At 32.3% G+C, this 25631-nt stretch overlaps 1 protein-coding gene across 1 annotated transcript; it reads right to left on the bottom strand.

Annotated features, from left to right (window-relative positions):
* Positions 1-58: 58 nt before the first annotated feature.
* LOC132742943 (uncharacterized) lies at positions 59-24163 on the bottom strand. The gene is made up of 4 exons (XM_060731437.1): positions 23522-24163; positions 21729-21882; positions 3261-3835; positions 59-241 (listed from the first exon to the last, which is right to left on the bottom strand). Exons 1-4 carry the CDS (start codon positions 23564-23566, stop codon positions 59-61), a joined length of 957 nt encoding a protein of 318 aa, XP_060587420.1. The 5' UTR covers positions 23567-24163.
* Between the last annotated feature and the right edge of the window lie 1468 nt (positions 24164-25631).

Raw genomic sequence — 25631 nt, 5'->3', positions numbered from 1 at the left:
AATTTACCATTAATTTAAAGAGAGCTTATTTTAATTATTATAAACTAAGATTTCAAACTTATAATTTATTATGTACACTTACATCTTGAAGTTTCCCAACAGCTTCTTGTGCATCTTGTCGATGTACAAGTTCCTTACCATCTTGTAGAACAGCTATCATATCATCAATATATGAATTAGCCTTACTCTCCTCTAACTCCATAGTGCTTGAGTGAAAAATTTCATTTCGGTACTGCCGTACCTAATATAAGAAAACAATTAATACAACATTAACATAAATACAGTGTTCAGCAATGAGACTAAACACAATTCCTAAGTTGAGAATTAAAACTGTAATAAAGGAGTTACTTTAAAATACTTAACATAATAATCATTATTATTATTGTGTTTAAACCGCAGATTATATAAAAGCAAATGGAATAGAAATGTCTTTTGATAAATCTTATAATTACTTTACTGAAGTAACAGTATTTACTTGTCGCATTTGCTTATAAAACACAAATAATTACTTCTGTTCACTATAAAGTAAAGCTTAAAATACAAAATATTTTTTGTTTCCCACCCATAAAAATTACAGCAAGCCAAAAAATTGTATTGCAAACAAAAAATATTTGTGAAAACAATTTATGCATAACAATTTTGAATCATTATTCATAATGTGGCAAACTGTTTCTCTGACAAAAAAAACTGCATTAACCTCATAGTCACCTTCAAGTGCAGTAATGGGTAAACTCCTATAAAAAATTCAATAAGAGTTTATAACCAACAAGATATGTTTGTAAAACATGTATGCCCCCTATCGGCAGCCAATGATCAGGTGAATGACTTCTGATCCAGTGAACATACAATTACAGTCGAACTTCGTTCGCTCGAACTCGGAGGGGTGTGCAAATTTGTTAGAGAGATTGGTAGTTCGAGCCAACCGAGGTCGAACTATTATTACGTTGATCATATGCCTAAAGGTTTTCTAGCAGACATCGGTTAAATGATAAATACGTAAATATAAGTGTTTGTTAGTACATTTATTCCTCGAATATGTCATATTCAGAATTATTATCCCAGTGTTTTTAATTTAGTATTAACGGTACGTTGTGTTAATCTATATTCATGCATATTGTAATTGGTTGAGTTCGATTGGGCAATCAGACCAAACTTGTTGAACAATGTTCAAAATATATCTATATGTTTATAATGGGATTAATTTAATTTAAAAACAAATAAATTAATGAAAAATTTAAGAACAAGTTTTACAGCAGCATTTATTTGTAGTCATTTACTAAAATAAACTCCCGTACAAGTATATAATTCACGTTACATGAACTACGGTTGTAATTAAAGCCGTCCGGGTAAACGTCATTCTTTATTGACTTTTGCATATTTCACTTATTTCACGAGTTACTCTCTTTTTATCGTTACCATAAACGGCAAATCAACAAAAAAACAGACAATATTATCATGACAAACAAATCGGTAACAACACCTCTTATTTTGTAATAATTAACCTTAATTGCCTTTGTCACGATCACGAGGTGTTAAAAACATGTGTCGCCGACTGCCATTTAATTAGGACATGTCGACTTGTCTTTTTGTGTTTGACCGAAAAGGTGTGATTTTCACTATATATCTGCCGAAGGGACCAGAGATCAGGTTCGAGCGATAGGTGTTCGAGCGATCCGAGGTATAACAATATATATTATACATTTGTATAGGAACTTTGCCGGGACTGGGCGATGAGTTCCAGCGAAGGGAGGTATTCGAGCGATCCAAGTTCGAGCGAACGAAGTTTAACTGTAATAAGGGTTATCTAGTATCTACTGTTCATGACTAGTCACAAGGTAAAAAGGTAATAATAATCATTGTGACCCCATAGGTTGTGTGCAGCAATTTAAGTTAATACAAATCTTACCAAATAATATATGCATAAATTTTGTGAATCATGCAGGCCTCATTAATGACAGCCAAGTTTTTACATAAGACCTTCAAATGTGTATACCAAAAGCATTTTTAGTTTAATATAAAAATATCAACCAAGTCAACTTGAGTTGTTGAGTTATTGGTCAGAAATCGTCATTAAGTACAACGTCAAAATGACATTGACCCCTTGACCCCAAAATTAATAGGGGTCACCTACTGGTCATTATCAATCACATACCAAGTTGAAGTTCCTAGGCCTAAGGCGTTCTTAGAATTATTGACTGCGGAAACCGTTTTTACCTTACCTATAAGGTCAATGTGATCTTGACCTTTGACCCCTTGACCCCAAAATCAATAGGGGTCATCTGCTGGTCATGATCAATCACCATACCAAGTTTGAAGTTCCTAGGCCTAAGCGTACTTTAGTTATTGATCAGAAACCGCTTTTACCTACAAGGTCTATGTGACTTTAACCTTGGACCCCAAAACAAATAGGGGTCATCTGCCGGTTATGACCAATCATCATACCAAGTTTGAAGTTTTTTAGGTCAAAGTGTTTTTAAGTTATTAATTGGAAACCGTTTTCACCTACAAGGTCAATGTGACCTTGACCTTTGACCCCAAAATCAAAAGGGATCATTTGCTAAACATGACCAATCACCATACCAAGTTTGAAGTTCCTAGGCCTAAGCTTCTTTAGTTATTGATCGGAAACCATTTTTACCTACAAGGTCAATGTGACCTATACATTTGACCCTTTTGACCCCAAAATCAATTGGGGTCATCTGCTGGTCATGACCAATCACCAAACCAAGTTTGAAGTTCCTAGGCCTAAGCGTGCTTTAGTTATTGATCGGAAACTGTTTTCACCTACAAGGTCAATGTGGCCTTGACCTTTTATCCTTGACCCCAAAATCAATAGGGGTCATCTGCTGGTCATGACCAATCACCATACCAATTTTGACGTTCCTAGGCCTAAGCTTCTTTAGTTATTGATCGGGAACCATTTTTACCTACAAGATCAATGTGACATTAACCTTTGACCCCTTGACCCCAAAATCAACAGGGGTCATCTACTGGTCATGACCAATCACCATACCAAGTTCCTAGGCCTAAGGGTTCTTTAGTTATCACTCGGAAACCATTTGGTCAGGACTGACGGACTGACAAATGCAAAGCAATATACCCCCTCTTCTTTGAAGTTGGGGCATAATAACTATACTAAGGTAACAATTATCTCTTTAACTTTTATACGCAATTTATTAACAGACAACATTTTAATCTTACAGTAAAGCCTAATATTCTACAAAATTTAAAATAAACATATAGTATACAAATGGAGTTACCTTTGAAAAAAGATTGTTTGGTCCTGTAACATTGCATCCAATATGGCTATGAAAGTACTTGTTATTTATGACAACATGCAGCAACCCAGTGCAATCAGTGTCGACTGCTGATGTCTTGTCCTTGTACCCGGGAGCATTTATAAAACATTTGCAAACGTTCCACGGGTCTGACGACCACTGTTGGGCATCACTGTTTTTCCAAAAAGGTGCCGGTGGCATTGATGCATGATACTGTATAATGCTGTCATAGATGGCACCACATATATTGTTTGGACAGGGTCTCTTATTACTTGGAAAACAACAGTTACATTTATCTTGATTGAGGGGACATATCCCTTTTGAGACTCGGACATGATCTGGCTGGAGAGTTGTTATCTGACAGGCGCCACATGGTATGTTTGGTTGAGGAGTCTTTGTTTGTTGTATTTGGTTTATAATATCTTTGTGCTGCTGGTTTCCTATGTCATCACAAAATGGCGCAAGTCCCTCTTTAAGATAACCCAAGCCTAGGCCAGCCTTAACCCACTGCCGGTATTTGTTGTTCTTTAAATGTATCTCATGTGCCATCTTGATTTCTAGAAAAAAAGAAATATTTTTAGCTACAATTTGTAAGAATCCGAGGAAAACCAACATTAACTACTAGTATGACTGATCACAAACACTTGTACATGTGTGCCCTGAAAGCTGGGTCCAGTTAAGGGACCAAGAACTTTGACTTATAATGAAGGCATTGTTACAATCTCTAGAGGGCCATATTGATATAATCTCACTTATATACTCCGGTTGTATGTCATTATCGGCATTGTTTACATTTAGCATAATTATACCGATAAACACTCCATTTGTTAATTTGAGAGACTGACAACTATAAAAAATGTCAGAATTAAAAAGAGAAATGATTTATTTCATTAATTGTTTACATATTTTCTTATAATCAGCGTACATTTAGCTAGAATGTAGCATTTACTGTAATTTTACTCTGTAAACTTTGACAGATATTGTTGTTGTTCGCTGATGCATTATGGGTTGTGTGACTTCCGTTGTCAATAGCAATTGCTGCCTAAACTCAGTAAACAAACCGTTACAAAGTTATGTTTCATCAAAAACAACAAACTTATAGCCAATCCATGGTACTAGTCATTTTTATAAATATTATATGTATCAATTTATCGTATTTTTATGTAAACTTTCATAGAACTTTAGCTAAGAATTGTAGATTTTCGGACGTTTGGTTGGTTGACAGCGTTCTTTGTGTATAGAATTGATCGTTTCCGAACGTCAAATGTTCAGTTTTCGAACGTCGAACATTGTCCACCGACCAAAACGTACAGTTGAACATTTTTCGAACCTTCTTATGTTCGTTTTCTCAGATTTGGTATATATAGGCCAGAAAATGATCAACTTGAGTCAGTTTTCATTTAACTTTCGGTTAGTTTACATTATTTTCGTGTTCTTTTGAACGGCAAATTTTACTTATTTTTAAGGCAAAATAAAACGTAGTCTTTAGATTATTATTTTACATTTAATCAATTCTTCTCTTAGTATAATTGATAAGAACTTAATAACTTTTGTTTCACATTATTACGGGCACTGACTCGACCAAACTTTATATTTACGTTGCCATATTTTTTAATAGAAATTAAACTGCAGTCGCGGTAATAATTTATGTGAAGTCTATGTAAGACATAGCTATCGGATATTTACGACTGAATTATATACAAATTGTGTTGATGTTTTTATAATACTGTTATTTGAATATTTGACAATTGAATTTATTAACAGTTTAACACTAATTAAAATTAGTAAACTGTGAACAGTCTTTCTTCTTTGTGAGTCAACTTTAATCTTAAACTGGCGTACCTCCAGAAGTAAGGAAGTGTTCTCAAGTACTGTGGAGTACAGTGTCCTAGCCATACCGGGTCATACAGAGTAGCCCACTATTGACAGATGTCGTAATAGCATATTTCAGCTAAATAGATCTATATATAGACTTTGACAGTCGTCCTAAACAAGTATCATCAGTCCCTCTAACCCTAACCAATTTCTATTTTATATAGAACATTGTTATATTTGTGATCGTTTCATTGTTCGTAAATACAATATCGTTCTCTACAGTCCAGTACGATTATTGGTCACCAAGTCTTGAGCACATTTTTAAGAGGAAAAGGGGCCTGGTACCATATAGCTGGACCGTAGCCTTACAATAATGGCCCTGAGATTTGTTGTTAGAAATGGTCATATACAGAAGTAGATATTATTTGGGCCACATTGAGCGGCCAAAATCAATTCAACAATTTCTAGTCATGTGGTGGAGTCACATGGTGGAGTCACGTGGTAGAGTCACGTGGTAGTCACGTGGTGGTGTCCATATGGTGGTGGAGTCACGTGTTGTTGTTGTTGATGATGATGAAATATATAATATATATATATATATATATATATATATATATATATATATATATATATATATACATACATACACACACACACACCAATAAATATATGGTCATTTAATGCACAAATCTAAGAAAATTTAGTAATTTAACTTTCAAGGTAAAGGTCATTAAAAAGCTAAAGTGTTTGATAAACAACAAGGTATTGTCCTTAACTTTGTTCTGTTATAATATGAAGTTGATCCCTTCAATAATAGCAAAGTTACAGCCAGTTACAGCCAAAACACTGAAAATTTCAATAATTTGAACTTCAAAGACAAGGTCATTAATGAGTGAAGGTCAAGGTCTGTCTGACTATTTTTAAGGGTTATCCTTGAACATTATTATGTTCAAGTTTGAAGACAATCCATTAAAAAATAACAATGTAACAGCCAATAATAGCCAAAAAGAATGAAAATTTCAATAATTTGACCTTGAAAGTCAAGGTCATTTATGAATGAAGGTCAAGGTCTGTCTGGTTATTTTAAGGGATATCCTTGAAGATTAAATATTATGTTCAAGTTTGAAGACAATCCATTCAAAAATAACAAAGTTACAGCCAATAACAGCATGAACAATCAAAATTTGGACTTTTAACCTTGAAGGTCAAGGTCATTTATGGATGAAGGTCAAGGTAAGTGTGGTCTACTGAAAGGTCTTGTCCCAAGGGTTGTTATGGCCAAGTATGAAGACAATACACTAAGAAATAAAAAAGTTATGATCCAGGTACAAGTTTGCGGAAGGGAACGGCAACGGCAAAGCCGCCGCGACTATAGCAATACCTCTACTTTTTTATAAAAAAAAGTCGAGCTATAAAATGAAACAAGATATGTTTATAAAACATGTATGCCCCCTATCCGCAGCCAATTAGTCATATGATCAGGTTATTATGCATTACTTCTGACCCAGTGAACAAACAATTAATAAGGGTTATGTAATCTCTACAGGTCATGACTAGTCACAAGGTAATAAGTATTGTGACCCCATAGGTTGTGTGCAGCAATTTAAGTTATTACAAATCTTACAAATAATATATGCATAAATTTTATGAATCATGTAGCCGGTATTGTCCTCCCTTGTATATATTGCGTCACAAAAACGCTAAAACCACATGCACGTGACTGTTCGCAGATTTATTGTCGTCGTCGAGGACTTGTTAAGCTTAATAAAAATATTTCTATCAGGGCTTTGCTGTTTTGAATCTGTTTTTTTTTACTTTTGTCACTGACCAAATTAAACTGGAATGTTTCAAAAACTAGACCTAATATGACGTTAGAACTTTGCATAAAGTTGAAGCAACTTTACATGTTTGAAATGTTGCGACAGAGAATCACACAAAGGATAAGAAAAGAACGATTTAGACGCATATGAATTGAATATTGTTTTGGAATTATATTTAAACCTGTAATTGAAAACAAAATAAAATTAAAGTGATGTGTCAATATTTAAAAATAATAAATGTGTAAGCGTATGAGTATTGTATACCCCTTTGAATAGGATAAAATTTCGATCCCACCATTTTGAATGGATATGAGATAATGTTTTAATGAAAACCAGATAAAGCTTAAATATAAACAAGATAAACGAGTTGAATTGATAAAAGTTTTCAAATGTTGTAGTTTATATACTTCATACAATAATTGGCGAGTATCGCCAGAAAATAAGTAAATAATTTTGCGTGAAAAATATATGAAGGAAGATATAATAGTTATAGAATAAAAATATCAAGCTTATTGGCAGTCTTTGTAAGTTGGCAGCAACATAATGGTAATGTTTAAAAAAAAAAACAAGTATTGGCAAGCCATGAATAATTGATATTAATTAAGCATGATTTCGTTTGGAAGAAACAAAGTGGGTTGAACATTCACCACTGCAGTGAAATAAGTTCGAACCATAATATTGACAGCATGATCAGATAAAGTAGGCTAAGTATGAAGCAACAGAGCAACTTCAGTATAAACATAAAGTCTGAAACATGAAACAAAATAATGGGCTTACGCATGAACCAAAATTATGGGCTTATGCATGAATCAACGTCATGGCTAAAGCTAAAACCAATATAACGGATTAAGGACTCAAGAACATTAATGTATACGAATGCATGGTTTGTATTATCGGATCAGCATGTCTGTAATTGTATGTATCAATTCTTAATTTTTTGAGTATGAAATCATGTACATTCAATAAAAGCGTGCTCGACGAGCTGACCCGAAGGGCCTGCTCGCAAAGCGAACTTTACGAGAACACGAGTACCTGCTAGTGATATGGTTTTGAAAACTGTCGTCCGAAGTGCTGAATTAACACATCGCAACTTTTCGAATTACAAGATAACAATAAAAGCCGATGTACTTTGATTGAAAACAGATACGTAGACTGGCGTCCTGCGCACTTAGGGGGCAGGGGACCTAAAAATGAAAAATTTTGTATTTCAGTGTGACCAGAAACACAATTCCAAATATTTCAAAATATGTTTCACAGGCAGATAACCAGTTGCACAGCATTATTCAATGATATATGACATACATTGAAAAAATAATAGCTTGCATGCATTGCTCCTTCAAAAAATGACTGACAGCAATTTATATTTACCCCCACCCAGCCAAAATCACACCTAAAATATACCAATATGGGCAATCTTCATGAAGGTGCAGCATACTCCAGAATCCGCCCGATTCCTTTAAAAATATCAGTAACACGCAGTGCAAGCTATGGCATTTTCAGAAATGACAAATAAAGTGTCTGTCATACGTTTAGATTTTTTACAAAATTCATCTGAAATTTCTTACTTGTTTTGCGCCAACTGTCAAAGCTTGATTTTTAACTTTTTCACCTCCATTCGGAGAGTCAGAAATACATACAAAGCTACCAAAATGCTTAGTTTCGGGTAAAAACCCAAAAATATATCTCATTTCCTACACACAAACAAGAAAGAATTACAATGACAGAGAAATATCAGAAGTTATCAGTACCTTAAAAACACCATGTCTGAGTTATTAAAAAATTTGACCGGGGCTATCATTCGAATATGTTCCCTGCCCCCTTAACATTTTTTATGTGATCCGCATTAAAGCGTTTCCTTTTATTTTCTTAAAATATGGATTATTTCGCATTAAACGTTAACTTCAAAAAGTGTGTACTGCGGTTACTTTGTATTTAATCAAATATTTAAAAAAGACCCTATTTCAGGGGAAGTAACTAGTACAATGACCATGCCTGTTATGTGATTTACTTAATATCAAGTGCCAGGAACCTGTGAGATGGTTATTTTTCTGTATTCCACCTTCATGTAAATACCATAAAGTGTTTTCAGAGTATTTAAAGTCTTTTGGAAGGAGATTATAGCAAGAAAATCAATATTACAGCCACATTTAATGTCCCAAAATGAATTTTACAGCAAACCAGACCCCATTTATTCTGGCATACACCTAAAAGTGCAGTAAAGATACCACTGTTGACTTATATGACATTATATACATTTGTAACACTTGAAAGTGCTCAATTATGCATTATTATGTCAATTTGCACAATATAAAACTGTTAAATCTGGATAAATGTGCACATTCTGTGAAGTACAGTGTTTGCCAAAATTCCAAATTTTTATTACCTCCCTTGACTTGACAGTCTACTTACTGTACATAACTTGATAAATCCTAACAGTCACTTCAAATTTTGACTAACAAATGTAGAAGGAATGTTTATGGGCACATTTGGGTCAATTCCAACACATTTTATAAATTTGAAAATTTCCTTAAGGAGGCAGGGGACCTAAAAATGAAAAATTTTGTTTTTCAGTGTGACCAGAAACACAATTCCAAATATTTTAAAATATGTTTCACAGGCAGATAACCAGTTGCACAGCATTATTCAATGATATATGACATACATTGAAAAAAATAATAGTTTGCATGCATTGCTCCTTCAAAAAATGACTGACAGCAATTTATATTTACCCCCACCCAGCCAAAATCACACCTAAAATATACCAATATGGGCAATCTTCATGAAGGTGCAGCATACTCCAGAATCCGCCCGATTCCTTTAAAAATATCAGTAACACGCAGTGCAAGCTATGGCATTTTCAGAAATGACAAGTAAAGTGTCTGTCATACGTTTAGATTTTTTACAAAATTCATCTGAAATTTCTTACTTGTTTGGCGCCAACTGTCAAAACTTGATTTTTAACTTTTTCACCTCCATTCGGAGAGTCAGAAATACATACATAGCTACCAAAATGCTTAGTTTCGGGTAAAAACCCAAAAATGTATCTCATTTCCTACACACAAACAAGAAAGAATTACAATGACAGAGAAATATCAGAAGTTATCAGTACCTTCAAAACACCATGTCTGAGTTATTAAAAAATTTGACCGGGGCCATCATTCGGATATGTCCCATGCCCCCTTAATATGGGAACCATACTAGAAAGGAACCAGAATAAACGGAAGCAGTGTATAAAATATCGAATGACAATTTAAAACGGAAAATGGAAAATAAAAATGGACGATTATTTTAAACTATTTTACGGTAAAAGAAAATTAAGCTCGCTTTGAGGCTTTGCCTTTTTCATATTATGAATATAAAGGTAAACTATTTGAATAATTAATATCTGCATTATTGAGATTTTTCTTATTTTACAAACTGCTACTCAAGCATTAAAAGTTAAATATAACTAATATTCGGTAATATGCGAACAAACCTTTTAATTGGAAATATTATAGGTAGAAAAATCCACCTATTGTGTACTGACGAACATAAAATATAGAATAAATAAAAAAATAATGTCAAAATGTGAAGGGCTATTATTTTTCAATCTATTTATATCAAGTATCTGCTCTTGACTTTATGAGAAATTTATGGGAAAATTTACATGGGAGTATTTCATAATAAGCAAAGAATAGCAACAGTTTCAATTCTCCCTAAAGTAAACCTTTTCAATAAGTTCAACATCTTTAGAGCAACGTCTTTCAGGAACAACTTTAATTTTCGTATATGATTTATATGATTAATTCTATTGAGTTTCGCTCTACAAAGGGTTTCCTTTAATTAATTTCTCTACGTTTTGATATGATAAGTATTCAATTACAACCTGCATATAAAAGATATATAAATATGTGTTACTGTAGCAACGTTAAAATCGTGTAGAAAATTTGAAAAAAAAATATAAAAACGCCCACTTTGGCCCACTCCTACTTTCGATTTCGACAAACAAATTTTACGGCCATTTCAATATGTTGTCAATCAAGATAGTTAATGGTTTAACAAGCTATATAATTTGATAAAATTATCATCCAATAAAAAAATCAATATTTACCTTAATTTCTCATATATTTCTCTTAATGTTTATATCATCGAATCCAGGACTTAACTCCGCCATTGCGATATGGACACACAATTTTAAAGCGCATACGTCATTATCACAAGATGATATTGTTATCAATCACGTGACTACTGAATTGTTAAACGAAAATTAGGCCGCGGCAAAAATATACTAAATATTTGTCCTCTTTGTTTATCTTATGATATAATTATCTTAAATTGGACGAGATCGACTTCCGTGCTACTGGTTATCCAGTACATATTGTTAAAATACTTGAGTTGACACTATCAGTAAATGAATCATTCCCGATGGAAACGGAATTTAAAATATCAGTTCAATGTGGCATTCGAGATGAATTATGAACAATAGTAGATCTAAAATAATTTTAGCAATATCAATATTTCTCTGCGCTGACAGAAGAATCATTAAATTCCTTAAAGCAATATTGACTAACAAAAAAGAAATATCCCGCTACATCCGTTACGCCTAACATAAAATTAGGACAAATTAACATTAGATATCGGCGTTCATGCACCAAAGACCCCTTTTCCCTGACAACAGTAGGCCATACAGGAACAGAACAGACCAAATGGTGGAGAAAGGAGATAATTTAATTTTAATAATAGTGTGTTTATACTGAAAAAAAAAATCATTTTTTCCAATGACGCGCCTATAGTGTAAACGCTTGAATTTCTCTGGTATACCATGACACAATATATGCATGTATGTATAATACTGTTTTTACGGACTCGCAAATACAGCACGGATATGACTGTGCTAGATAATTTTATTCGAATCTTTAGTCTTGATAAGGAACAACAACTAAATGCAAACATAGTTTTATCAGTTTTTATAATTGCAGCTGATAATGTTTAATAATAGCCTATAATTTCTTCCTACATGTGATGTTATATTCCTGTCATTGACTCTATTAAATTTAAGAAAAATAAAAGCCCCATATGTTGTCAGTTATGTTTATACTTTGCCTCGATTGATAGGTTTCAGCCACATACACTAATATAGCTATATTCAATTTTCGGTAAAACTCTAAGTTAAAAAAATCCAAATGATGCCTTTCTTGATATTGATTCAACTTGAAGAAATGGTTTTCTCTTTCTAGTATCGTCCTTAATTGTCTATTCGGAGTCTCATGATAACCCCCTGCACATTATTCTTCTGTCGAACATGGACTTTATGTCTTTGTCTATAAGCAGTTGACGTTGCAAATTTGCATTAAAATAGAGTAAATTCAACATAACATGTACATTTCAATCAGCACAATTTACGTTAAATCGTTAATACCATTTTCCGATTAAATGTTTTGAATGTTGCGACGTTAGATCATACAAAGGGTAAGAAAATTCATAATTTGGCCCATCTGAATAAATATTGATTTGGCATTATATTTAACCGTTAACGTTCTAATAGCAATAAAAATGACTGCAATCCGATTTGACATCAACAAAGCCGTTTTACTTTGCAATCAATTTATATCAAGTAAGTGCCCAAGGAATTTATGGACACATAGATTGAGATTTTTCGTAATCAACAAGGACCAAGGACAGTTTTAATGTTCCCCACAGTAAACATTTATAATGAGTAACTATAACATTATTCAGGAACAACCTGAATATTTGTATTTGAATGGGTTTGCTCTTCCGGGGTTGGTTGTACTGTAATTAATTTCTGTACATATTTTGATATGAATATAATTTAATTAAATCATTCAAAAAAAATTTCAATTGTAAAACTATGTTATTGTAGCAATGTTAACTTCCTGAAAAAAATTTGAAATGAAAATTTGAGCTTTCATTTTCCAATCTTTATTGTTCTACAGGCTAGAAAACGCCCACTTTGACCCCCTCCTACTTTCGTTTTCGGCAAAACAGATTTTACAGCCATTTTAATATGTTATCCATCAAGATGGGTAATGGTTTAACAAGCTACATAATTTGATAAAATTATCATCCAATTAAAAATCAATATTTACCTTAATTACTCATATATTTTCCGTAGAGTTTATATCATTGAATCCAGGACTTAACTCCGCCATTGCGATATGGACACACAATTTTAAAGCGCATGCGTCATTATCACAAGATGAAATTGTTATCAATCACGTGAATACTGAATTGTTAGACGAAAATCAGGTCATGGCAAAAATTTACTAAATATTTGTTTACCTTATGATAAATTTATCTTACATAGACATGTCCTATTGACAAGATCGTCTTCCGTGCTACTGGTTATATAGTAAATATTGTAAAAATACTCGAGTTGACAATATCAGTAAAGGAATCATTCCCGATGGAAACGGAATTTAAAATACAAGATCATGAAGTCATTCAAGATGAGTTATGAACAATAGTAGATATAAATTGATTATCAGCAACATCAATACTTCTCTGAGCTGACGACTTGCCAAATGAATCATTAAATTCCTTAAAGCAGTATTGACTAACAAAAAAGAAATATCCCGCTACATCCGTTACGCCTAAGGAACAGAACAGATCAAATGGTGGAGAAAGGAGATAAATTTCTTTTAAAAAAAGAATGCTCATACTGAAAAAGAATCATTTTTCAATGACACGCCTATAGTGTAAGGCTTACGTTTCCGTACAACGCAAATTCAATGTCACGTCTATAGTGTAACGCTAACATTTCTCTGTATATCGGAAATGATGCCATGGCACAATATATGCATGAATGTATAATACTGTTTTACGGACTCGGAAAAGCGGCACGGATATGTGCAAAATAATTTTATTCGAAGCGTAGTCTTGATAAGGAGCAACAACTAACCGCATCATCGTGTCACCAATTTTATAAACGCAGCTGATAAATTTTGATAATAGCCTATAATGTTCTTCCTACTTGTGATGTTTTATTCCTGTCATTGACTCTGTTAAAACTAGAAAAGTAAAAGCCACATATTTTTTCTGTTTTTTGTTTTGTTTCTACTTTGCCTCGATTGATAGGTTTCAGCCCCATACAGTAATATAGCTATCTTTTTATTGGAGGAATTTATAGACAAATGTATTAAGTTTTATTTTCGTAATAGACAAGGACCAAGGACAGTTTTAATTTTCTCAACAGTAAACCTTTATAATTAGTAACTTTAACATATTTCAGGAACAACCCAAATATTTGTATTTGAACGGGTTTTGCTCTTCCGGGGTTGTACTGTAATTAATTTCTATACATATTTTGATATGAAAATAATTTAATTTAATCATAAAAATAAAATATAAAATGTAAAACTATGTTATTGTAGCAATGTTAACATCCTGAAGAAAATTTGAAATGAAACTTTGATCCTACTTTCGTTTTCGGCAAATCAAATTTTATGGCCATTTTAAAATATTATTCATTAAGACGATTTAACGATAAAAGAAATCATCACATAATAAATAAATTATATTTACCGTAGTTTTCTCACATACTGTCCGTAAAGTTTATACCATTTAATCTTGGACTTAACTCCGCCATTGCGATATTGAAACACAATTTTACAGCGCATGCGTTAATATCACGTGAATAATAAATTGTCAGATAAAAAAAACAGGTCATACAATAAATAAACTAGATAAGTGTCCTCTTTTAAATTATTGTTATAATAAAATGTTAAATATATTTGTATTTGTGTAGAATGCTCAAGTAAATCAAATCATCAAATAAAGGCTAGACATGAAGTTAAAGCTAAAACATTATTGACAAAAACAAAAAGGAACAACAACACTGGATCTGAAATTGACAATACCAGTACAGAATGATTTCCATTGGAAAATAAATTTTAAACTAAAGATCCGGATGGATTTTCATTACAGTTATAAAAAAGACAGTAGAACTGAATAAATGGGACTCCAATTGAGTAATTCTGACCGAAAGAAATTCTTAGAGATAAATAATTAATTTGAAGTAGGTCTTAACCAATGTATATGAAAAATCGCAGATAATACAGAGTCTAAGTAAAGGTTAGAGTACATATTGGGTGTTCTTCGTAAATAAGAAAGCTAAAAAGGAGTGGAGCTTGCGAAGCGACTGTTGCTTTCTTATTTACGAAGAACATCCAATATATGCACTCTAGCCGGCTTTGTGCTCCGCCCGCTTGCGTTTTATAATTTAAAACGTCCAGTTTATATAAAATATTTTCTATTAAGATTTGAAACCTGAAAATTTGAAAAATCCTCGTCGGGGATTGGCTTAAAAAATTGGCGCTCACTAATTAGGAGTGTAATATTTTGTAGCCGACCTGACGCTTTTACATTCTTTTGTAAGTTTGTGTGTGCATGATTAATCAGGCATATCAATTTGTTTACTTCTTGTAAAATTGTAACAAAATTCAATCATCTGTACAGAATAAATTTTCTTGTTTCATAATCATAGCGATATGAAAGACAGCGAATGGCGCAACTTGGCAAAAGAATTGAAAACTCAACAGATCGAAATCTTGTTTATTTTGCATGTGAAAGATCGAACATTTGTATAAATTGCACGTGAAAAGTATATCTTATTCGTGAATATTATCTGTTGTATTTTCTCTGTAAAATATATTTCGATCTCACAATTATTAACACATTCGTTTTTGCTATCTATTTTCAAAGGGAACTACAAAGATGTAAGTGAAAGAAAGGCGCTAAAAGAGAGACTGCAGTGTAAAATCTTTACATGATATCTCGATAACCTTTATCGCCAGGTTATTCATTTGGTTCAGGGGAGGTAATCTGTAACTGAACAAATGTCTCTCTTGTCTAATTGTAAAATGTCTAGACTACATACGGTATTTAACTAGAATCTTTGCGTTACTAATACCTCTTAAAAAATGTGCTCAAAATGTATTTATAACTCTAAAGTGCATTTTTAACTCTACAGAACCGTTCGGACGTATCAAATCGATTTTCCTGTGGGCTTTAAATGTGTTATTGTGCTTTTGTATATGTTACTGCACGATACTGTGCAATAACTCTCTTGTGGAATCTAAAGTCGAGAACGGTGCTGTCAAAATTTATTTAAGGATTTGTTAAAAAGTACTAAGACATTTCAGAAATGTACAGATATAAGCGGCTGACATATCTGAAGGCACACTTTTTAAAAGCTTAACGACATTTTGATGCTTTCGTATTATTTTATCTGTTTTTCCTTCATTGCTAACAATCTTAATTACGATTTTAAATAATCAGGTGCGTGTTGCTTTGCCTAACCAGGTTGTTAATATATTGCAATACTATATATATTTCAAGATGCTTTCGACTCAGTGTCTTAATATCAATCTGGATTTTAGGGACCACCGATGCCTCGAAAATGCTATCAATTTTGTTTTTTTTCTTCATTATTTTAAGTATCTTGTTAAAGTTTAAACAAAAATATTTTATACTTAAATACATGACCTATTTTCAGCTACATTTCTCTGTTGGCAATACGTATTATTCAGTATGTTCAGTATTTTGTATAAAAGTCAAAATACTACTTTTTAACATTTTGCTACCTTTACAACATATCACTACATGCTCAGGACTATAGTTATATAGCATCTAACATGTAAACCATTATCAAAACATCATTAAACACATGTTTGACATTTCTAAAGAATTAATAGAAACTTATGTATTTCTGAGGCATAATGGACCTGAAGGATAAACACGGAACCAGTCGACGGGACATTTGGCATTCTCCATTATCACTTATACACATATAGTCTTCCATTTTTATTTCGTTCTCTGCTCTCATGAGTGTGGCTCCTCTCTAGAATTTTATATTTTATAGAAAGTAGATATATCTTGTATCGGATACGTACGGTCTTGAATGAGGTATTTGTTTTGAGATAATTGTTTCAAAGATATAAGAGAGTAAATACCATTTATTTTATGAATGAAAAAGTGAGCTATATCGATAAAAGTAAAAAAAACAACGTATTTTCATTTCGTTTTCCGTATTTTCACTGTAAAAGTTTGTGTTAACTGTAGTGAAGCATATTTTCAAGTGGCGGCATGGCCGAGTGGCTAACGCGTCGGACTAATAATCTAATGATCGCTAGCCGTAAAAGTTAACTGTAGTGAAACATATTTTCCGTATTTTCACAGATGTCATTTCGATCATCTTTCTTCTTATTTTACCCCCAAAAAAATGTGAAGGAAAGTCGTCGCTTGAAAACTGTATTGTTCTATCTCCAATTTTTCCAAAAACAAGTTAAATACACACTTTTGTCCGTAATGGACTGTTCTATCTCCTTGGCATGTTAAATTAGTGCTTCGGAGCTTCACAAATCTATTACAAAGAAACCATCCTGTTCTATCTCCACAAATTTACTATGTCTTGATAAATAGACTGTTCTAACATACTTGACTAATCATATCATCGATAAATGTCACGTGACCTGTGGGATATATGCAACATACTGTTCTAAATCCAAAATTATCATATCAAAACATAGCATCAAATCATGTGATAGCAGGACACCCGCCATGTTGTACAAAACATTTTGAGTTAGATGGTTTGTTATTTATTTAATATATTAATACTAAATATAAATATTGAATGATATTATGTATTCATTTATTCCCTCCAATCATTGACATTTTAGTATTAAGTCCTGTAAATTTACTGCATGTGATTAAACAGCAAGCATAACTGATCATGATTTGAAAGTAATTTCGGATGTGTATTTTCGGATAGAAACAACTGTGATCATACAATTTCATCAAACAAATTCGTAAAAAAGAAATATTGTTATATGTTCTAAAGTTTCTTTAACGTAAGGTACATTCTGTCTCAGAAAACAATTATGTATCTTTATAACAGACACATATGAGTTTAAAAAATTGACTGTACTCATTGCCAATATGAAACAAAAACATAAGATGGTTTAGGTTACTGACCAATGTTGAATATTTTGGAAACTATAACAGAACTCCAAATATCAGGCTTTTGAGTGATTAAGATAAAAGCATTTCTGGGGCAAAAAAGGACTTTAAGAAAATTTATAGATCTTATACGTTTACATATAATATATATTTCCAAATGCCTTAATGTTATATAACTAATAGATTGATTTAAAGTAAACACATTTTATACCAAAGACAGAAGGAAGAAAAATATTCTTATACTTATATTTTGTTTGTCTTGTAATTTGACTTTGAATTTTTAAATGATGTTTATTTAGCATTATGTTTGTAATGTTTTTGTACACGAACAATCTTTAAATATGATATTTTTCAAATATAAGTCATGCCTGCTCCACCTTTAAGGTCTTTTCTAGCAGATATGTTTTCATTGCCTATTTAAGTTGTAGAAACATTTTTTTACATCCCTTAAATTATAAGAACTTCTTACCAACACACAGAACGTGTAAAGCGCATAACAAAGTAATTACTACTATTTGAATTTGACCATCTTTTGAATTTTCCCAGCATTCAAGAAAATTTGAAAGTTTTCTTTTCCCGTTTGCGGCTATAACTTTCTTTTTTTTCCAGACATTGAATCACTTTGAATGTGGCCAAGGTTATAAAAATAGATAAAATTTCTACAAAATTTATGTGGGTATTTTATCTTTATTTATTTAAATTATTTGTTTAAATGTCATTTAATAATGTAATGGATATAAGGATTTTAATAAGATTTCGAATGTCATAGTTCATGTAGTTAGATACATATGGTCTAAGAAATAGTGTAGTGTCAAAGTCAACTAATCAAGGGATAATTAGCCGAGAGCATTTTTGGCAACCTTTTAAAGATAAAGCCTACTGTTTTATACAATATAAATCAATTCAACTTAACAGACATAATGTTCTAAGTCACATTGAACACTCTGATTTTAACAATTTTTGAAAAAAAGTTACAAGGACTGTTCTATCGCCAAATGTTTTTTTTAGGTTTTTAAGCAAGGAAATATTTAAATCCACATATCTTTAACGATATTGAGTTGTTCTCCTGACACCACGTTTAGTAGTTTTTAAATTTTCAAAATCCGACTATAAATAAAAAAGTTATGCAATACTAAATCTTTACATGTTTTTTTTCTCAAAAACAACAAATTGGCACTTAGAACAAAACGTTTTTCAAGCGACGAAGTCTTAAGAGTGGTTAAGTAAAACATCTGAAAATTAACAGAATATTTTCCTTTTTGTAGTATGAAAGTTATCATCTTTCACTTGTAGCCACCGCTCCTCGTGAACACTAAATGAAAATAAATCCTGAATTTATAGAACGAAAACTTTGATTTGGTATTTATTAACTTAATATTAGGCTGTGCAACGTCCTCTTTCTGTATGAATCAGAAACAAAGCATACATTCTAACATTAGGTTTGTTTGCCTTGGCATTAACATGATGCATAACAAATGAACAGTTACTTTTAGAAATAGGGTATTGACCCTAATATCATAAGAAAACTGCAAGTCAGTCTTGAGTAAAGGAATACAAAATGACAAAAACGTAGAAAGTAAAAGATTTCATTCAAAATTATATGTTTTCAGAACAACATCATCATAATTAAATACATAATTAACCACAGAGAAACATCAGGGCAACGACTTAACCTTTCATCATTAGTTTCTTTCATATCTTAAAAAACTTATTACTTGTTTTCTTGTTACCTAAACGTTTCCTGAAATAAACAATACCATCTTCGTAAAAGTATTCAGATTAGAAATATGTGAACATTTTTTATACAACCTGCGTCTTTTTCGACTTTTATATAAAAATTCTTCAGATATTTCAAAGGAGCAGAGTACAGGTTTCACAATAGAATACGATGACGAAACTATGTTGGCATTCAATCCCGCTCTACATGACTGACTAACTTTGGACGCTTCGTAGTGCAAATAACACTCAAGAATTTGAATCTGAATGCAACGATCGACTATTTACACACAAGAAGCATTGAAATGTCAAAATGTTAATCCAAATTTTAACTTTTCTGAAGATCTTAAGTCCGAAATAGAACTAGACGATGAAGAAGTCAGACAGTGTTAACCTAAAATTAAAAACAGTTTGTCTTGTGACGCAGATTGGTCTGATACTCCTAAACCTCTTGATATTCAGAAAGAACAGAAACTTAGAATGGCTTCTGGAGATATGTTGTTTTCTCTGGCCAAGAGAAACCTCTTTCCGAAATGTGATTTTGTATATGTTGTTCAAGATGACAAAAAAAATCAAATAATTTGTCTGTTCATCGTCTTGGTAATGTACATTAATAGTTTCACTGTCATATAAACGCTCTCATGTGTCAATCTATCTAATATTGAATATTCTTCCCTTGTTTCAGGAGCATCAGTATCTCTGTAATCACCATGCTCAGTTTTGTCTGGTGCAAGTTTTGGGAAATACAAACACTTCTTGCTCGTCGGTACGATTTCCACCCGCATGTGTCCTACGGTGACACCAGGCCAATGTCGCTGAGATTAAAACGGTTTGGACTAGGTAATGGAACCTACTCAGTGTTGTAGGACTTTTGCATGTCTGTCGCATCATAGAAAATTTCTGGTAATAGCTGTGCTTTTTGTCTGAAAGAGCTTGTAACTACTGTTACCGGTTTTGTGGTGTTTACTCGTGTTTCATATACACTAGCTGTGTAGTGTCTTGGTGTATCAAAATGAGCAAAATTGGATGAAGAGGATGGTCTATCGCCGTCAACCTCATCTTCCCTCGATGGTATGTCTTGACCTAAATCTGACTGGCGTAGAATTGCAGGTCTCTTTCTGACACGCAGTTCATCTGTTCGATCAACTGTGTCTCTGGACAGCTGACGTTTTAACTTTGTTTTATGAGGATCCATGAGTTTGATAGGGTGTTCCTCTAGGTTGTCATCTTCTTTGGTATTCAGATTTTTTTCTGGACAAAGAAAGTCACATTTATAGGTGCAAACTAACAGTATTACTTGATGGGACTTGTGAAATTCAAATAAGTCTATAAAGAAATGTAAAGTGTTTCATTTAATAAAATAACATAAAATGTGAACGAGTTATTTCGCGTGTAAATGTTTCATTGTTTCTTTCTCCATTCTTCATACCATGTAAGACATGGCGAGTGAGACGGTAAAAATTAAACTTAGATACAGTGTACAAAATTTAATAATATTTGTTGTGTTGTAAATGATATGATGCTCAAACAAAAATAAATGTTTACACAAAATGAATACATTTGTTCATGTTATTTAATCATTTAAAAGTTTTATTGCATAAGGTATATAATTGGAATACAGGTTTTGATAAGATTTGACCTGAATTGAATTTGATACCTGTAGGTTGAAATGTTTTGTCGTAAATTTGCCATTGAATGACATTGATAAGATAATAATGGCAAACGTTTTATCAAGACAGGAAGTGCTTTTTCATGATACAAAACGTGTTCATTCATATACTGGGAAAAATGAATTAAGATAAAAGTTTGAGTTAAACTTGTTACCTGTTAAGAAATTTCAACAGGTACTACAGTGGATATGTTGAAATATTGAAAAATCAAAATCGCAGTTGTTGCGTATGAATTTGGGAACCTTCGGCAATTTCCGTATATTCCGTATACAGTATCTTATATGTTTTTGAAAGTGTCGACATTTATTCAGTATGACGCACGTACAGTGTTAACAAGACATTCATAATGACTGACAATGGCAAATTTATATATAGAATTTTTAATTCATAACAAATTATATATTGACTTGAAAGCAAAGAAAGTAGAAAAAAACATATGTTATTAAAAATAAAAATATACAAAAAAACCATACCTTTATGAACAGTTTCTTTTGCCATGTCGTCAATACTTGTTTTAGAGGAGCACAAGAGCACAGGGGCTGTAGCTGGACACTCAGGATAATTACCGTTCCGTGCCGGTACCCTCCCGGACAGACTTTCATGCAAGAGCCGGTTGAACAGAGGAAACTTAAACCAATAATAGATATTAATTCATATACTTTTCTATTTACGGTGAAAATTCTTTTGCAATATAAAGGAAGCTATGGCCTAATGGTAATGGAGTCTTCCTTTCAAACCAGTGATCATGGGTTCGAGCCCTACTCAGGTCACGACCATATTTCTTCATATGGTCTCTGTGGCTGAGAGGTTAATATCACAGGCTTTAAAATCACCACTAGGGATTCGAATCTCGCTAATGCCTTAAGATTTTGTCATAACAGCAAGCTCTCCAGGTAGCTTATAAATGTATTTAACAAGAGCTGTCACAGGAAACAGCGAAGCTCGACTAATAAAATACTGGACACAGTAAGGAGGACAAAACTATGAAAGAAAAATCAATGTATAATTATGTATTAAGTTATGGTAAAAAAATAACATTTGTTAACATAAATTCCGAGATCAAGGGGAATAATTCTAGAAATAGTCATGCCAGAGTTATGGACCTTGTCATCCAACATTTGTGTAATGATAAGAAATATATATTTGTAGTTTGAAGTAGATACCTTAAAAAGTAAATAAGTTATTATATTTCTTAAAGAAAATCCTAAGTTCAAAGAGAGATAAATCTGTAAATATTGCTTCAAGAGTTATGAACATTGTCACATAAACTGTAATTGATGATAAGGAACATGTATTTGATGTTTGAGGTAGATACCTTTAAAAATAAAAAAAGTTATAATAAAAAATAACATTTTTCTAGTAAAAAAATCTTAGTTTATTGGGAGATAATTCTTGCAATATTGGTGCTAGAGTTATGAACCTTGTTACATAAGATATGGATGATGATAACGTAAATATATTTGAAGTATGAAGTTGATCCCTTTAGAATTAAATAAGTAACAGTGAAAAATGATATTTTTTATGGAAAATTCTAAGTTCAAAGGGTGATAAATCTGAAAATATTGGTGCTAGAGTAATGAACCTTGTCACATAAGATGGGGATGATGATAACGTAAATATATTTGAAGTATGAGGTTGATCCCTTAAGAAATAAAGAATAAACAGTAAGAAACAGTATTTTTTTTAGGAAAATTCTAAGTTCAAGGGGAGATAAATCTGAAAATGTTGGTGCTAGAGTTATGAACCTTGTCACATAAGATGTGGTTGATGATAAGGAACATATATTTGAAGTTTGAAGTTGATACATTAAGAAATGACAAAGTTATAGTGAAAAATATTTTACTGCACCAAAATCTAAAATCTGGACGCGGACGTGGACGCCGAAGCCGGGGCGAGTAGGATAGCTCTCCATATACTTCGTATAGTCGAGCTTAAAACGCGTCATAGGGCAATGTAAGTGTATATTACGTTTTGAATAAGCATTGAAAGGGGTTCGATTATAAAATGACATAGTAGAATTTTATACTGAAAGATTGGACACTCCCCATGTTATTTATTGACTTCTATGCATTTGAGCTGAAATTACTTGAGAAGCCACTCTTTCTAAGACTGAAGATAATAAAATCGGAGCGTTTATTCGACAATTGCCGATTGAACTGTCAATGAAAGTTGGGAGGGGGGACTGAATATCCTATAACGCGTATTGTTAACACCTCCTTTTATACAGCAACATTAATTATAAATAATGACATTAATTATAACTTACCTTTGGTTTCGAAAGCTTTCCTGGTGAAGTTGATGGAGACACCATAGATACAAGTATCCAAATAATATATACAAAAGTTTATCATCCGAATATTCGAAATATCCAAAAGAAATTTAAAGACACAAAAGACACGTCTATAACAAAAACAATGTGTACATTCACGTTCAGATTATTTAACTATTGCATATACACGGAGACTGTTAAATAATTGTTTATTCGGATACCCGTGTCTGAATCCATATGAAATCAACACCCGTAAGACCCTTTGTGTACTTTGATACGCTAAGCTATTGCAGTAGATTTCGATAAATCTAATTCACGATTTAATTTCACAAAAGGGCATGTGGCTCATATGCTGTAACTTTACCCAAATGCTCATTGAAAAATGAGTTAGCCGAATAAAAAGTTTTGTTGAAATAATCTTTTTTTTTCTTCACAAAAATGCCTGCACAAACGATTAATTCATTAACTATTCATTTTAGTAGCTTCTGCATTATTTATCCATTAGATATTCCGTATATTCAATGCCTGAATAAAACCACAGTGCAATTTTAAATAAACAGTCATTTCTACTTTATTTTCTCCCTCAAAATGAAATCATTTCATTTTCTTTTTACAGTTTGAATGTTTGTGCATATCAGAAATTTGAAATTACCGGTAAAATTTAAAATGCATGATTTGAGGTAACATTTCCGGTGTCATATTGTCTGATAAAAACTAATTTTTATTACACTTGAATCCCTTAAAGGTACTTGAGCGTTGAATTTTATCAATCGAGCTAGTGTAAGGTTATTTAAATTTGATATTGACAATGTTAAGATCTAACATCACATGTAGATTTTATAATTAACGTGAATTGGTTTATAACTGGAAGGTCTGTTTACCATAAATAAGATTGATGATACATGCAGTATTTAATATCATTAAGAAATAATATATCCCAAACTGTGATTTTATCGCTCAATAACATCAATGTTTGGAGGTCGGATGCCAGGAATTATATCACGAGGGCCGAGTGATATAATGATGCGCATCCGAACGACAAACAGTGATGTTATCAAGCGATAACATCACAGATTTGGATATATTATTTCGATTCTAACACGACATCAACAAATAAAGGTTGCCGTACCTGATATTATGCAAAATTGCGCCTGATTTGCTTCCGTACTTATTGTCAGCGCGTCGGATTTTATAGTGGTTACGTCACATGTATAATGATTACGTCACATGTCTAAATATAGTACGTCAAACAGTGATTTTATAGCATAATAACACACACTTTCGGTTCTTCTATGTTCAATAGGGAAAACCGCGGGTCGTGTTAGAAAACGTGATAACAAGCTAGAAAAAAATCAGTAAGTGTAAGATGCATGATCTGATTTAATATATAACTATATAAAGAAGATAGAATCTAATAAAATGCTCAAAAACACAATAATTATTATTTTACTTCCTACTTAAAACTTTATCAAGATTCTTTTTTTTCCATAAAAAAATTTATGCTATGTTCATATTTTAATTCAAGATTTGATATAGACTAGAGCAATGTTAACATATTTATTACTTATAAAATTTCGACTTTGTAGGACAAAAGTATTTCTTATAAGTGACAATAAAAATATCGACTTTGTAGGACAAAAGTATTTCTTATATGTGACGATAAAATATCGACTTTTAAGGACAACAGTGTTACTTATAAATTAAGATTGAAAATCAACTATGACGAAATTATGTGTATCTTATTATGAAGTTTAGATTTTTGATCTAAGTACTGCTTAAAAATATGCATTGACGACTGAATAGCAGGCACGAGAAAATCTTCTAACAAAAGATAAAAGATCCAGAATATCATTCAAGACGCCGAAAAGACAAGAACCGGTGCAGTGTGGATGATGGGGTGTAGTTTGTGAACATAAATTATTAATCTTACATAAAAACTGAGCCCGTAGTTTATACGTTAACGAAGAAGAAAATATTCACCCATGACTGTATACGCATCGTTCTTACACGTTTTTTAATATACCTGACTCGGGCTGCCTTGTAAAACTGCTTTTTGCAGCTTTGAAAGTCCAACAAAAGACTGGCGATTTAACTTCAATATTGAGTT

Source organism: Ruditapes philippinarum, unplaced genomic scaffold (genome assembly GCF_026571515.1).
Source record: "Ruditapes philippinarum isolate M1 unplaced genomic scaffold, ASM2657151v2 ctg4022_1_1_1_1, whole genome shotgun sequence".
NCBI classification, from domain to species: domain Eukaryota; kingdom Metazoa; phylum Mollusca; class Bivalvia; order Venerida; family Veneridae; genus Ruditapes; species Ruditapes philippinarum.
The sequence above is the reverse complement of the archived record's forward strand: the minus strand, read 5'-3'. Positions and strand labels throughout refer to the sequence as shown.